The sequence below is a fragment of the Caretta caretta genome, chromosome 7 (genome assembly GCF_965140235.1).
Source record: "Caretta caretta isolate rCarCar2 chromosome 7, rCarCar1.hap1, whole genome shotgun sequence".
In the NCBI taxonomy this organism is placed as follows: domain Eukaryota; kingdom Metazoa; phylum Chordata; order Testudines; family Cheloniidae; genus Caretta; species Caretta caretta.
In genome coordinates this window covers 15,492,944-15,509,200 of record NC_134212.1, presented here as the reverse complement: position 1 = coordinate 15,509,200, position 16,257 = coordinate 15,492,944, and the positions used below count along the sequence as shown (strand labels likewise).

General features: G+C 44.0%; 1 protein-coding gene across 1 annotated transcript; it reads right to left on the bottom strand.

Annotated features, from left to right (window-relative positions):
- Positions 1 to 1,107: 1,107 nt before the first annotated feature.
- On the bottom strand, positions 1,108 to 9,982 carry LOC125640575 (histone-lysine N-methyltransferase SETMAR). Its single transcript, XM_048859290.2, has 2 exons — positions 9,773 to 9,982; positions 1,108 to 5,001 (listed from the first exon to the last, which is right to left on the bottom strand). The coding sequence occupies exons 1-2, from the start codon at positions 9,959 to 9,961 to the stop codon at positions 4,183 to 4,185; spliced, it is 1,008 nt and encodes a 335-aa protein (XP_048715247.1). The 5' UTR covers positions 9,962 to 9,982; the 3' UTR covers positions 1,108 to 4,182.
- Between the last annotated feature and the right edge of the window lie 6,275 nt (positions 9,983 to 16,257).

Here is a 16,257-nt window from a genome sequence, read left to right as displayed (position 1 = left end):
GGATTGAAGCTACATTCATGTCACTTACAGCTGTACTGCTAAAACTTAAGATTTGGGGACTTTATTTTTAACATTGTTTAAAAGTTGAAACAATGTAATACTAATAGGATCTTTTGTTCTTAAGCATTTGATTTTTTGAATCCTACCTTGTCTTGGATGGCTTCTGTGCATTACTCCAAAATTTGCATAAAAATTTAATCCTAGCATAAGATCTAATTGTCTTTCTTTGACAGAAGTGAAATTGTAGATGGGCTTTAGGGAGTGTGTGGGTTGTCAAAATGGGAAACTAAGGAAAGACTAGCACCTCAGTTACAGCAAGCAAAACCAAAGCTCTTCCCTTTCCAAGATGGGTGGATGAGATACTCCTTTTGCAAATTAACACCTGGAAAACAGTGAAGGTGTATTTTATCACTGGAGGTGCTATCTGGCCAACATCCTTCATAAAAACGAGGGTAAAGTGAGCTGTAGCTCACGAAAGCTTATGCTCAAATAAATTGGTTAGTCTCTAAGGTGCCACAAGAACTCCTTTTCTTTTTGCAAATTAGAATGTGTATTTAAAGTAACTGTTTAGGTGCTGACTGCTCCAACAGGACAAATAGTATGATTGGAAATACATACTACTTACAAACTTAAAAGTACAATAGTGTCTCACTCAGCAGAATGGGACATAAAAACAAATAATTAAGCAGACACAGAACTATCTTTTAACAACATCCACCCTTAGTGTTCTTTCCTTAAGTGTTTGGCAGAAGTGGCCCCCTCACTGCTTGTTTCGCAAATGTCCAGGACTTACAGGAACAGATTGTGAAGGGTGTTGCCACTGACCATCTTTTCCAGTTAGAAAAGCAGCAGCATGTGGAACTGGAACTAGTTTCATAGAATTGTATTCCTTATCCTACTGTGAAATGTTTGTTTGGCGTGGAACCATTCAGGCCATCCCCTTACTGCTGAAAATCAAAATGCAAAGGTGCAATACTGCTTCTGAGGCACTGTAGTAAACAGTAGCCACCTTGCTGAAGGTTCTCCACCATTGCAATATTTTACCTGCAATTACTCCTAAGTACCCAAATAAAGCAGATTTGTTTACAAATTTATTGGACAGACATGTATGTTTGAACACTTTGTGATATTTAATAGACCCAAGGTACAGTGAATTAAGATAACATGAGCTACTCAGTAAGTGAGCTACTTAGAGAACATATTGTATTACAGAAAGCATACATTGAAATAGTTTTTATAGACAATGGATTTTTGTGTTGTAAAATGCAGGTTTAGGTTTTTTTTAAAAAAATTATAATTAAATCTCATCTACTGGCAATTGACCCATCTATCCTGTTCTTAAAAACTGACTTTAATATATGTTGTACCACCTCACCACCCAACAGCACAAGACAAAACATTACAAATAAGCTAGTCCAGCAGCCAAAACTAAGCAGTGCATAGATGAATCTACTTGCCCTTCAAATTTTACCACAAAGGTAGTGTCGGTTTCCCAGTAGTATGATTTTGGGGGAAGGGTGGGGGATGGGACACTGGAAACTGGGGGCAAAAGGTAGTGTAGGGGAGCACTAAATCTTTAAACTAGCCCAACTGAAACAGACTGGACTTAAAGCATGCTACAAAGAAAGACTGTGTGGAATTACAGGAAAGGCGTGAGAGACCCTCTTCCTTTTCTAAACTAGGGTCTGAGAGTAGCTCTGCCCTGATTGGGGCCTACCTGCCGTGAAGGAACAAAGTATGGTCTTTCCTTGGGCTCTAAAACATCTTTCATGTTCTACATTTTCAACCCTTCCATCTGGAATGTTCAGTCAAGATCAGTTTTAGGTAGGGGCAAGAGTGGTTCTTTTGTGCAGATGCCTCATGCATAAAAATGTTAATCTCAAAATTAAAGAAATAGATATAAGATGGAAATTGAATTGAAAATATCCTGCTTACTTACAATAAGATTCCTTCTGCCCCCAAAGAAAAATTAAGTGCTAAGTGATTGTGCATTTCATCTCTTGAGGATAGGTGAGTTGGTTGCCACCCTTGCCGCACTTTACTTACTCAAGACACCAACAAATAGGAAGTTTCTCTTACGTACACCTCCACCATACACAACTAGCAGAAGCAATCATTTCTAAGGGAGAAAGAGGAGGTACTCTGACGCCATCAGATGGTTATGGACTGATGACAATCAGTAACAGTGCTAGTGGATAGTTTTGGGACAGTCACTGGTCCACAACAACTGGCCTAAAACTAGCAACTTAACTCATACTGCTAAACATTTTGTATTTTTTAGTTGTAAAGTGTAGCCATTACTTTATGTATCTTTGAAACACCACTATCCCTCCTATCTGCAATGACAAATCTCTGCTTCCCTGTTCCTTATAACCCAAGGCAGAAAAACAATTTGGTTTGAGAGAAAAAACAGGCTAACAAAACATTTGACTGCATAAAAAAATGCTTGAAAGGACTAATATAAAATAAAACAAAAACCTCCTCTTCTCTGTGCCATCTGTTGAACAATGCAGAAACATATGCTTGTTCGCAAAGGTGTTGTATATTAGCATCTACCACTTCAGTCTGTTTTGCCAGACACACAGGTCGTGTATTGTACTACTCCACAAAGTGGAGTTTGGATTTTCTGCACACTCCCTCAGTTGTTTTGCCAACATCAGCTGGAAGCATCACTGAGGTGATGCATGCTATTTCGAAGGGATGACTATACATCTACATTGGTGCCCTCTTGTGGCTAACAGAGCCTATGCCTTGAGAGCCAGTTCAGAAAAAGTTAGAATGATCACAGAGGAGGCCTGGGTACAGAGTCAATTTCAGGGAACAGAGGAGAAAATGGAAAGTCAAGTGTTCATGGAACAGCATTAGCTCCCTAGCCAGTTACAGTCAAGAGGGGTGAGCAGGAAGAGCGGGCAAAAGATGGGGAGGCGGGAATACATTTCACTTAATATTCTGTAAAAGCTGGTCATGAAATAGGAGGGGCTCAGCTACAGCGTTGGATAAAAGAAAGTGACTCCTAATTTTCAAACAGGCTCCAGAACAGGGAAGGCAATTCATGTTTTAAATAGTTTTAGTTTGCAGGAACTATTAATGGCACACAGTTTAAAAAAACAAAAACGGGTGCCACCTTTGTAAATGCCACTGTTAATTTGCACTTGTCACCTTGATTTTTTTCCCTAGATTTAATTCTTAAAAAGAAAAGGAGTACTTGTGGCACCTTAGAGACTAACAAATTTATTTGAGCATAAGCTTTTGTGAGCTGCATCCGATGAAGTGAGCTGTCACAAGTCCTCCTTTTCTTTTTGTGAATACAGACTAACACGGTTGCTACTCCGAAACCTTTAATTCTTAAGTGATTTTTTTCCCTTATCTAACTCATCTCCCCAAATTCCCTCTTTTCTGCACCTACCATTCTAATTCAATCTGTTTCTATATACCTCGCTGTCCACTGAAACAGGCCTTATATCAAAACCTTCAACTTCCCTTTGAGCTGTGGCAAGTTATCCTAAGCTTTCTTGTTTTAACAGAAAAAGGTTAGCTGTGGCAACAGGTCACCCATTTAGCTCTCTCTTGCATCATCCACCTGGAATCAAGTTGAGAGTACAGGAGATTGTTCAGCAAGTTGTCAGGAACTCTGTCTTGGCTTTTGTCCAAGGCCAGCTCTAACAGTCAGAGCGGTAAAGCAGATTGCAGTCGCCTCTCCTGAAAACACCATTTTTCCCTTTTGCACATACTGTCTAACATAGTCACCCGCAGCACTTTACCCCTGCCTGAGCTTCTGTTTATTCTGCACCAGCAGTGCGTCTGCTCTGATTCCTCCTTCACCTATGTGTGAAGTATTAACCCTTACTGAGATGTAAAGTTATGGGGTCACTGTGTCCTGAGCCTATGCCTCTAACTGTGTAAGATTATAGTGTACGTAACAATTACTTCCCACACTTTGCCTATAGTCCTAATGAGTCACTTAACCTTTCACTTGAAGCTAGGTGGAGTGGCATTTCCTATTTCCCCCTCCCACATCTTGCCATTATACTTCTACCCTTGCTGTAGCTGTGTGTGTGTGTGTGGGGAGGGGGACCTATGGTCATTTTTTTGGGTGGCAGCACAAAGGAATCTCATTCCATTTTTGTTTAGGCACATCTGACAATAGATGCTATATTCACCTATATCAATCTTTTTTAATCCCTATGCACAGCTGTTTCCTTGAGAAACTTTGCCAAAAGTTTGTTTGCCTGGTGTATAGCACAGAGAGCTATCATATGGTAAAAAACCAACACATGATTTAGCACTACAGTAACAGGGTTTTTTCATTACATCATCTTCCTCCAACATTTCCTGCTCTCTTTTGATTAACGGTACATTAAGAAATCTTCCAGAATAATCATATGAAAGTTCTTCTCCAGCAGAGATAGCAGCAGCAGCGAAAAGTGCCAGTTTGGGCACCAGTGAGTCAATTCGGACAGGAACCATAAATAAATTTGGCTCACAAGAATGGTTCAGGAACCTGCCAACATTTCCTATATTTATAGGATCAACAAATGTCTCTATTATCTGTCCATCATACAAGTGTTCCCTCACAGCTATAATATAGTTTGAATCCTCTGGTGTCTGTGCCTGTATTCTTCTACATGCCTCACGGAAGCATAGAACTTCACCAGCATATTCACACACAAATCTTCCTTTTGGTATGAACTCCAGTGTGCGGAGACCCCAACCCTTCTTAACAGTCTTGAACACCTCAAGTCTGAATTGTAAACCCCTCTGAATAACCCTGTTTTGACAGAACTCACCACAATGGCACATAGCATTGCATTCAAAAATAGGTCTAGCATAGTCCACTTCACCTCCTATGTATTTGATGCATAAACTGTTATAGTTTTCACCATGGCGAAGACACGAACAAGTGTTGGCCACGCAGGAAGCAGTAAGACAATTACATCCTGGAAAAGTGATTTCAGAAGGGTCAGTGCCTTCTCCTGCTCCCGCCACGTGCTCTGGGCTGTACTGCAAAGAGATAACAAATTAAAATCATTTTGATAACTATACTCCCCTTCACAGAGACAAAAACAACATTTCTCATGAAAATAAAGGGGCCAGATTTTCAAAAGACCTTGACCCCCAGGAGCTTCCAGTGAGAATAATGGATAGTGGGCACTTTTGAAAACCTGGCCCCCCCAAAAAGCATATACTAATCAGCTCACTACAATATAACATTCTTGAGATCTGTGTCCTGTAAAGACAGGAAAAAACAAAAAAATAAGATGCATTACAATTTAACATCTCCCAGGTGCCTAATAGTGATAACTGCCTTTCAAATGACCACTGTTCTTCAAGCATCTGGTATGTAAATTAGTAACTCCTAGAATCTTTCGATATTTCATATTTACAGAGGGGAACTGTTTCAAAGTTTTGCCAATTTAAAGTTATAAACCAAAAGCTCTCTTTATCTATACTGATTGTGATGATGGGTCTGTTGTGAAAGCAGAAATGTGTTTTACTTTAGTTTCAGTACTCAGCTGCAACTGTGTAGTTCCTAACAATAGCATTACCAGTTACTGTATTTTTATGTCTTTTTAAAAAAGTGACCATGACATGAAAGAAGTAATTAACAGTGCTGGAGCTCTTAAGTCCTTGATCATGGATCAGATCCAGTGAATACACTGCCCCACCACTGTATCTCAACCCGACCCAAGAGAACCCAGTCCTCTCAGAATAAGAAGGCAGTTCAGTCTCCATCATCTTTCATTTCTTGGCCTATCAGTAGGGCCCTACCAAATTCACAGTCTATAGTTGTCAATTTCACAGTCATAGGATTTTTAAAATTGTAAATTTCATGATTTCAGCAATTTAAATCTGATATTTCATGGTGGTGTAATTTTACTGGACCTGACCCATAAAGGAGTTGTAGAGCGGGGTTGCGGTACTGCTACCCTTATTTCTGCACTGCTGCAGACGGCCACTCTGCCTTCAGAGCAATTGGAAAGTGGCGGCTGCTGGCCCAGAGTCCAGTTCTGAAGGCAAAGCCACTGCCAGCAGCAGCACAGAAGTAAGGATGGCATGGTATGGTACTGCCACCCTTACTTCTGCACTGCTGCCTACAGAACTGGGCCCTCAGTCAGCAGCTGCCACTCTCCAGCCACCCATCTCTGAAGGCAGCTCAGAAGTAAGGGTAGTAGTACTGCAACCCCCCCCCCCATAAACTTGTGACCCCCCTGCAATTTCCTTTTGGGTCAGGATCCCCAATTTGAGAAACACTAGTCTCCCCTGTGAAATCTGTATAGAATAGGGTAAAAGCACACTACAGACCAGATTTCACAGTCCATGACGCATTTTTCATGGCCCGGAATTTGGTGGGGCCCTACCGATCAGATAAGACTGTCCACAGGGAGGCAATTGTGATGTAGACTTCTAAATAGATCCAGAAAAATCTCTTCCTGGATATATGCCAAAATCTGGAAACAAACAATTTTTTTTAAAAAAGTGAAGATGGGTGTCTAGGTGAATTAGCTAGGAGAGGCAGGGGTGGGCAATTAAAAACAGCTTTATATTTTTTCTATTCTAATTCCTATTTGCTAATTATGTAGATGAACTCTTTTGAGACCAGTTTTTAAAATGCAAATCCTAGTCCATGTGGATTTAAGGTGAATCTGCAGAGTGCTACATTAATGATTTAATTCCTAAAACCAGCCCATTGGATAAACCAGAGATAAATTCTCACCCCCCACCACAAAACTAATGCATCTAATTTTATCTAGAGTGCCCAGACATGAGTTAATTATTCTGAGCACAAAAGAATCCCTTAAAATAGAAAAGGCATACACTATGCTTCTATTTATTTACATAATAGACAGAAAGACAAGCAGATGGTGATGTTAATTTCCTAGTTAATCTACATATATAAATCACTGTGAGATTGAGTAAATTATTTAAACAGAGTATTACTGTTTTATCAAACACACACCTCTTAGGCCAATTTAAAAGCTCTATGAGAACAGTGTTTGACTTTGAAAATAATTTCTAGCCATCATTTTTATTTTTAATATAATCCAAAAAGCTTTACATTTTGAGATGGTAGATATCTTGTCACATTCAGACCCAGTACTAGTGATTTTATTGTCACAAGAGGAAAGTCTGTTGCAGAGGCAGGTATCTAAGTGTTCAGAACTGTATATCGATGCATCTGCAGAGGACAAAAATGAGTTGGTGATTGCATTTCAACCTGGTTACCACTTAAGGAAGGGATTTGGTTTAGTTCAGACAACACAAAGCTGGAATTCATGCTTTCAAAATTACACAAATGCCCCTGGCAGGCCCAGATTCACATTAGAGTGAATATTCGTATGATGAAGGACGGTGATTGATTGAAACTTCGCTAAATTTTGGAGTCAAAATATAGGTATTTATAACAAGATACTCCAGAGTCATGCTTGTTTTCTTTATAATGTTCCGTTTGAAGGAAGGCAGCATATTATACAGAAACCTAAAGTACATACTGTGATTAAAATGTTACAGTGGCCTGTTATGTTAAATTCTGGATGCTCAGGAACATAACAGTTCATTCAGAGGTTTATTTTCCCTCAAGTAGGAGCTTGCTCAGCCACTTGTGTTTAAATCAGAGCAAGTTCTGAATCTTTCTAACATTCACTTATCTTTGATACTCCCTTATACACTGACAAGAGAGTTTCCTATTTTCCTAAAATTTCACAAGCCCACATCATTTAAAATGAATGTAATGTTTAGTCCAATATGTGGCTCCATTTTCATTATGGGAATTCAGGTTCTTAAATTCTGTTTTCCTATGAATCCACCACTTAATCAAAATCTAACTAGCCATACACCTCTGGGGAATTTGTTTGTAACTCTCTATAAATAGTTTAGAAAAGAGATTGGATACATTAGGAGTTGGATCAGGACTTAGTTAGAATGAGAAGTGACTGTTAACGTTTCAAAACTTTCACATAATTTATTGTGTTAACCACCTCACACAGTGTGACACTCTAAAGTGCCTGTCAAGTTCATTCTTTGATTCCGTTTTACTGAAGAAATAACTATAATCCCTGCTAGCAATGCACTTGTTTTAATGGTTGGGCTATAAATTAACTTATGGCAATATATTATTTCTGGAGACCAGCAGGTGAGATATGGCTTTAAAATTAAAATCTGTAAAAACTGTCAGCAAGGAAAAAGGAGGTAGTACAACTGAAAATGTTTTAGAGAGAAGAGCTTTTCCATTAAGATCTAGGATGCTTCCTTTAAAAAAAAAAAGTGCAAAATATAATTTTTAACCTGAGACCAGCTAAAATTGGTGCTTTGATTCCCCATTAATCTATAAAGAGATAGCAGCAAAAAGATGTACTAATGTTACTTTTTAAAAAGTAATGTTTGTTTCAACTATTTGCTTATTTACTGAGTCTTGCAGGTACAAGCTGTAAATCATGCTTTCTTGGGCTTTATCTTTTTTAAATGGCCAAGTGGCTGCTGGAAAGCAAAAGAATGTAAATAAGTAAAAACACATCAGCAGGGCATCCAAATAGAGGATATTTTAAAATACATGTACTCAGCTATATTCTACCTATTTAAAAATATTTTATAAAAATCTTTCTTGAACAGAAGTGGAAGAGCCAACCATGCTGGTGGGGTTTTATTTTTGCAAGTTACGGGAAATTAAACCATTTTATTCCTAGATCTAAAATGTTGGAGCCTGGCCCCAGAATATTACAAACACCAGGTGGGTGGGGTAATATCTTTTATTGGACAACTTCTTGAACTCAAGCTTCTTGAAGTTGTCCACTAAAAGAGATCATCTCACCCATCCTGTATCTCTAGACAGAAGTGAGGATTTTCTAAGCCCAGATTTGTTTCAGAAGGGGCACTTTAGAACGTTTACCAGTTTCGGGCCCCTATCCTACAATAACATGCACACAGTTTGCATAACTTCCAACTTATCTGTGTGTGCGTGTGTGTGTGTGTATATCTTCTTACTATATGTTCCATTCTGTGCAGCCGATGAAGTGGGCAGTAGCCCACGAAAGCTTATGCGCTAACAAATGTGTTAGTCTCTAAGGTGCCACAAGTCCTCCTGTTCTTTTTGCGGCTACAGACTAACACAGGCTGCTACTCTGAAACGGCAATCTGGAGGTGCAGTTTCAGGCTTGGGGCCAGCAATCAGAACTTCCTTTGCACCTATTAAAGATTTATGGCACACGGAAATGGTACCTGTTTGCAGAAGCCCCATTTGATGTCCGGCTTTCAACGTGACACGTGTATTTCCCTCTCCCCAGCCGGGGAACGCATACATTTAATTTGATACCGTTTGAGGGCGTGTGCTGATTTGTTTTCAGCACCAGCCGAACTTTTCCCGCAAGGAGAGGGCGAGGGCTCTTGGCTAAGGCCACAGAGCCCTCGATTGCACTACAGCATAGACTGCAGACCGCACGGCCCAAGGGGACCGCCAACTCGAGTGTAACATGCGGGCAAGGCTCGCCGAGCCCCGAGCTCGTTTCTGCGAATTCAGACCGGACAGCGCGTGCCCGGACCAGCAGGGCCCTGCTCACCCCAGCCACGGATCCTAGCCCTGCACCCAGCGGGCGGGGCTCGTGGGCTCGGCCACAGGCGCCAGCAGCCCGGGCGGCCTCTGAATCGGCAGCGGCGCTGGAGGCGCGCTCGGCTCCCCGGGGGGCGGGGGTTGCTGCGGCCTGGGCCGACGCTCCTCTGTCTCTCTCTGGCGCGGCCAGCTGCCGCTGCGTGATGGGCCGGAGCCGCCGCCGCCGCCTACCTGGAAGGGCGGGGGTTCCTCGGACGGCGGCCACAGCGACACGGGTAGGCTCTCCAGCCCCCGGCTCAGGTCCTGTTCCTGGGGAATCGCCTCCATGCTTCCCGCGGCCAGCCGGGGCCTAGGCCTGGCTGCTGTCGCCATGGCAACAAACCCCACTGTCCTCCCCTCGGATTGGCTCCCAAGCGACATGTCCTTGTGTGATTGGCCGAGATGAGTGACTTCACAGGCGGAGACCCGGAAGCGTGTGTTCTCTTAAAGGGACCACAGGTGGGGAGGCCGACCATGGAAGAGGGTCTTTCTTTCTGACACACACAGGAAGAGATCGTTGAGTGCGTGTGTGAGACACGGACACCTCCACACATCTGATGGCATTGTGTGTGAGACACAGACATTCTCTCAGACACTGAGTGTGTGACAGAGACACACACACAGCGACGTGCACATCAGACAGACACAGACTCTCACAAACTCAACGACATTGTGTGTGTCAGCCAGACACTCTCTCTCACACAATGACATTGTGCGTGTCAGACAGATAGACTTTCACATACAGGCGATGACATTGTATTGCCCCAACACAATCTGACAGGCAATCTGACAATGGGTGTTACCATACACACTGTTTCAGAGGAACAGCCGTGTTAGTCTGTATTCGCAAAAAGAAAAGGAGTATTTGTGGCACCTTAGAGACTAACCAATTTATTTGAGCATGAGCTTTCGTGAGCCACAGCTCACTTCATCACATGTGTACCGTGGAAACTGCAGCAGACTTTATATACACACAGAGAATATGAAACAATACCTCCTCCCACCCCACTGTCCTGCTGGTAATAGCTTATCTAAAGTGATCAACAGGTGGGCCATTTCCAGCACAAAGCCAGGTTTTCTCACCCTCCACCCCCCCACACAAATTCACTCTCCTGCTGGTGCTAGCCCATCCAAAGTGACAACTCTTTACATAATCAAGTCGGGCTATTTCCTGCATAGATCCAGGTTTTCTCACATCCCCCCCACCCCCATACACACACAAACTCACTCTCCTGCTGGTAATAGCTCATCTAAACTGACCACTCTCCAAGTTTAAATCCAAGTTAAACCAGAATATCTGGGGGGGGGGGGGTTAGGAAAAAACAAGAGGAAACAGGCTACCTTGCATAATGACTTAGCCACTCCCAGTCTCTATTTAAGCCTAAATTAATAGTATCCAATTTGCAAATGAATTCCAATTCAGCAGTTTCTCGCTGGAGTCTGGATTTGAAGTTTTTTTGTTTTAAGATAGCGACCTTCATGTCTGTGATTGCGTGACCAGAGAGATTGAAGTGTTCTCCGACTGGTTTATGAATGTTATAATTCTTGACATCTGATTTGTGTCCATTTATTCTTTTACGTAGAGACTGTCCAGTTTGACCAATGTACATGGCAGAGGGGCATTGCTGGCACATGATGGCATATATCACATTGGTGGATGTGCAGGTGAACGAGCCTCTGATAGTGTGGCTGATGTTATTAGGCCCTGTGATGGTGTCCCCTGAATAGATATGTGGGCACAATTGGGAACGGGCTTTGTTGCAAGGATAAGTTCCTGGGTTAGTGGTTCTGTTGTGTGGTATGTGGTTGTTGGTGAGTATTTGCTTCAGGTTGCGGGGCTGTCTGTAGGCAAGGACTGGCCTGTCTCCCAAGACTTGTGAGAGTGTTGGGTCATCCTTTAGGATAGGTTGTAGATCCTTACACTGTAACGAGAGTGATCAGGTATGGTAACACCCATTGTTTCATGTTCTCTGTGTATATAAATCTCCCCACTGTATTTTCCACTGCATGCATCCAATGAAGTGGGCTGTAGCTCACGAAAGCTTATGCTCAAATAAATTTGTTAGTCTCTAAGGTGCCACAAGTCCTCCTTTACTTTTTTTTTAAACATACATCACATTTGGCTGGGTTATTTTCTCCACATAAGGTACCACCATTGGCTATTTTTAATTCAATCACATTTACCTGACATTCAACAAAATCTTTTACTACAGAATCTTTTTAAACTTTCTTAGTGAATTGGAAGTGCTGTATACTTTAAAGCTTTCACTATGAAATGAAATCTCTCTTGCTTATTTTGAAGATACAAGTTTGTGATTGAGTTCTGGAGGTTTAGTTAGTGTTCTTGTCCCCCCCATGCAAGCATTTTAAATTAACTTTTCTTACTTCTGTATTTGAACTGAGCTAATATATGTTTTAAAAATATCACTTCTGTGGTTGGATGTTCTTTGCTCTCTGTGGTTTTACATGAGAGATATGAGATCAAATGCATGTAAACTGGAAACTGTAGTTGTCATAATGTGATAACTCTTGACAACATTTAGAGAAGAAACTAGCATATTTTAAAAAATTAAATTCAAGAGTACAAAGTAAGGGCCCAATTCTTCTCCCTTGACTTACCAAAGTAAGGTTTGTATGTGAAGGAATATATGAACAGGAGGTAGAACCAAGCTCTCTCCTTGTTTGGGAAGCTTGACACGATTCTGCCAGTGCAAAGCTGCCCTGAAACTGGCTTAGCCAACTACAGGAGGATTACCCATGTGGCAAGATCATCCAGTGGAACAGAACATCGAAGGCTGGTCCTGCACCACCCTTCTTCTGTGGCAAGCATATGCAACAAGGCTAAGAAAAGAGAACACTGAGGGTATGTCTACACTACGGAATAAGGTCGAATTTATAGAAGTCGGTTTTTTAGAAATCGGTTTTATAAATTCGAGTGTGTGTGTCCCCACAGAAAATGCTCTAAGTGCATTAAGTGCATTAACTCGGCGGAGCGCTTCCACAGTACCGAGGCAAGCGTCGACTTCCGGAGCGTTGCACTGTGGGTAGCTATCCCACAGTTCCCGCAGTCTCCGCTGCCCATTGGAATTCTGGGTTGAGATCCCAATGCCTGATGGGGCTAAAACATTGTCGCGGGTGGTTCTGGGTACATATCGTCAGCCCCCCGTTCCCTCCCTCCCCCCGTGAAAGCAAGGGCAGACAATCATTTCGCGCCTTTTTTCCTGAGTTACCTGTGCAGATGCCATACCATGGCAAGCATGGAGCCCGCTCAAGTAACCGTCACCCTATGTCTCCTGGGTGCTGGCAGACGCGGTACGGCATTGCTACACAGTAGCAGCAACCCCTTGCCTTGTGGCAGCAGACGGTACAGTACGACTGGTAGCCGTCATCGTCATGTCTGAGGTGCTCCTGGTCGCCTCTGTGAGGTCGATCAGGAGCGCCTGGGCAGACATGGGCACAGGGACTAAATTTGGAGTGACTTGACCAGGTCATTCTCTTTAGTCCTGCAGTCAGTCCTATTGAACCGTCTTATGGTGAGCGGGCAGGCGATACGGACTGCTAGCAGTCGTACTGTACCATCTTCTGCCGAGCAGCCATGAGATGTGGATGGCATGCAGTCCTTCTGCACCGTCTGCTGCCAGCCAAAGATGTAAAAGATAGATGGAGTGGGTCAAAACAAGAAATAGACCAGATTTGTTTTGTACTCATTTGCCTCCTCCCCTGTCTAGGGGACTCATTCCTCTAGGTCACACTGCAGTCACTCACAGAGAAGGTGCAGCGAGGTAAATCTAGCCATGTATCAATCAGAGGCCAGGCTAACCTCCTTGTTCCAATAACAACGATAACTTAGGTGCACCATTTCTTATTGGAACCCTCCGTGCAGTCCTGCCTGAAATACTCCTTGATGTACAGGCACCCCCTTTGTTGATTTTAGCTCCCTGAAGCCAACCCTGTAAGCTGTGTCGTCAGTCGCCCCTCCCTCCGTCAGAGCAACGGCAGACAATCGTTCCGCGCCTTTTTTCTGTGCGGACGCCATACCAAGGCAAGCATGGAGCCCGCTCAGCTCACTTTGGCAATTAGGAGCACATTAACCACCACACGCATTATTCAGCAGTATATGCAGCACCAGAACATGGCAACGCGATACCGGGCGAGGAGGCGACATCAGCGCGGTCCCGTGAGTGATCAGGACATGGACACAGATTTCTCTGAAAGCATGGGCCCTGACAATGCATGCATCATGGTGCTAATGGGGCAGGTTCATGCTGTGGAACGCCGATTCTGGGCTCGGGAAACAAGCACAGACTGGTGGGACCGCATAGTGTTGCAGGTCTGGGACGATTCCCAGTGGCTACGAAACTTTCGCATGCGTAAGGGCACTTTCATGGAACTTTGTGACTTGCTTTCCCCTGCCCTGAAGCGCATGAATACCAAGATGAGAGCAGCCCTCACAGTTGAGAAGCGAGTGGCGATAGCCCTGTGGAAGCTTGCAACGCCAGACAGCTACCGGTCAGTTGGGAATCAATTTGGAGTGGGCAAATCTACTGTGGGGGCTGCTGTGATGCAAGTAGCCCACGCAATCAAAGATCTGCTGATATCAAGGGTAGTGACCCTGGGAAATGTGCAGGTCATAGTGGATGGCTTTGCTGCAATGGGATTCCCTAACTGTGGTGGGGCTATAGATGGAACCCATATCCCTATCTTGGCACCGGAGCACCAAGCCGCCGAGTACATAAACCGCAAGGGGTACTTTTCGATAGTGCTGCAAGCTCTGGTGGATCACAAGGGACGTTTCACCAACATCAACGTGGGATGGCCGGGAAAGGTGCATGATGCTCGCATCTTCAGGAACTCTGGTCTGTTTCAAAAGCTGCAGGAAGGGACTTTATTCCCAGACCAGAAAATAACTGTTGGGGATGTTGAAATGCCTATATGTATCCTTGGGGACCCAGCCTACCCCTTAATGCCATGGCTCATGAAGCCATACACAGGCAGCCTGGACAGTGGTCAGGAGCTGTTCAACTACAGGCTGAGCAAGTGCAGAATGGTGGTAGAATGTGCATTTGGACGTTTAAAGGCGCGCTGGCGCAGTTTACTGACTCGCTTAGACCTCAGCGAAACCAATATTCCCACTGTTATTACTGCTTGCTGTGTGCTCCACAATATCTGTGAGAGTAAGGGGGAGACGTTTATGGCAGGGTGGGAGGTTGAGGCAAATCGCCTGGCTGCTGGTTACGCGCAGCCAGACACCAGGGCGGTTAGAAGAGCACAGGAGGGCGCGGTACGCATCAGAGAAGCTTTGAAAAACAGTTTCATGACTGGCCAGGCTACGGTGTGAAAGTTCTGTTTGTTTCTCCTTGATGAACCCCCCCACCCCTTGGTTCACTCTACTTCCCTGTAAGCTAACCACCCTCCCCTCCTCCCTTTAATCATTGCTTGCAGAGCCAATAAAGTCATTGCTGCTTCACAGTCATGCATTCGTTATTCATTCATCACACAAATAGGGGGATGACTACCAAGGTATCCCAGGAGGGGTGGTGGAGGAGGGAAGGAAAATGCCACACAGCACTTTAAGCACAGCACTTTAAAAGTTTACAACTTTAAAATTTATTGAATGACAGCCTTCTTTTTTTTGGGCAATCCTCTGTGGTGGAGTGGCTGGTTGGCCGGAGGCCCCCCCACCGCGTTCTTGGGCGTCTGGGTGTGGAGGCTATGGAACTTGGGGAGGAGGGCGGTTGGTTACAGAGGGGCTGCAGTGGCAGTCTGTGCTCCAGCTGCCTTTGCTGCAGCTCAACCATACACTGGAGCATACTGGTTTGGTCCTGCAGCAGCCTCAGCATTGAATCCTGCCTCCTCTCATCACGCTGCCGCCACCTTTGAGCTTCAGCCCTGTCTTCAGCCCGCCACTTACTCTCTTCAGCCCGCCACTTACTCTCTTCAGCCCGCCACCTCTCCTCCCGGTCATTTTGTGCTTTCCTGCACTCTGACATTATTTGCCTCCACGCATTCGTCTGTGCTCTGTCAGTGTGGGAGGACAGCATGAGCTCGGAGAACATTTCATCGCGAGTGCGTTTTTTTTTCTTTCTAAGCTTCACTAGCCTCTGGGAAGGAGAAGATCCTGTGATCATTGAAACACATGCAGCTGGTGGAGAAAAAAAAAGGGACAGCGGTATTTAAAAAGACACATTTTATAAAACAGTCGCTACACTCTTTCAGGGTAAACCTTGCTGTTAACATTACATACATAGCACATGTGCTTTCGTTACAAGGTCGCATTTTGCCTCCTCCCACCGCGTGAACGGATTTTGGTTGAATGCCAGCAAACATACACTGCAATGCTTTGTTCTACAGTGATTCCCCAGTACGTGTTGCTGGCCTGGAGTGGTAAAGTGTCCTACCATGAAGGACGAAATAAGGCTGCCCTCCCCAGAAACCTTTTGCAAAGGCAGAACCGCAAATGCCAGGGCAAAGTAATCCTTTCACATGCTTGCTTTTAAACCATGTATAGCATTTTAAAAGGTACACTCACCAGAGGTCCCTTCTCCGCCTGCTGAGTCCAGGAGGCAGCCTTGGGTGGGTTCGGGGGGTACTGGCTCCAGGTCTAGGGTGAGAAATAGTTCCTGGCTGTCGGGAAAACCGGTTTCTCCGCTTGCTTGCTGTGAGCTATCTACAACCTC

Coding starts and splice junctions, on each gene's coding strand:
- LOC125640575 (XM_048859290.2), bottom strand. CDS start 9,961: ATGTCGCTTGGGAGCCAATCCGAGGGGAGGACAGTGGGGTTTGTTGCC. Junction 5,002..9,772: donor AGGAACCCCCGCCCTTCCAG/GTAGGCGGCGGC, acceptor ATCTCTTTGCAG/TACAGCCCAGAGCACGTGGC.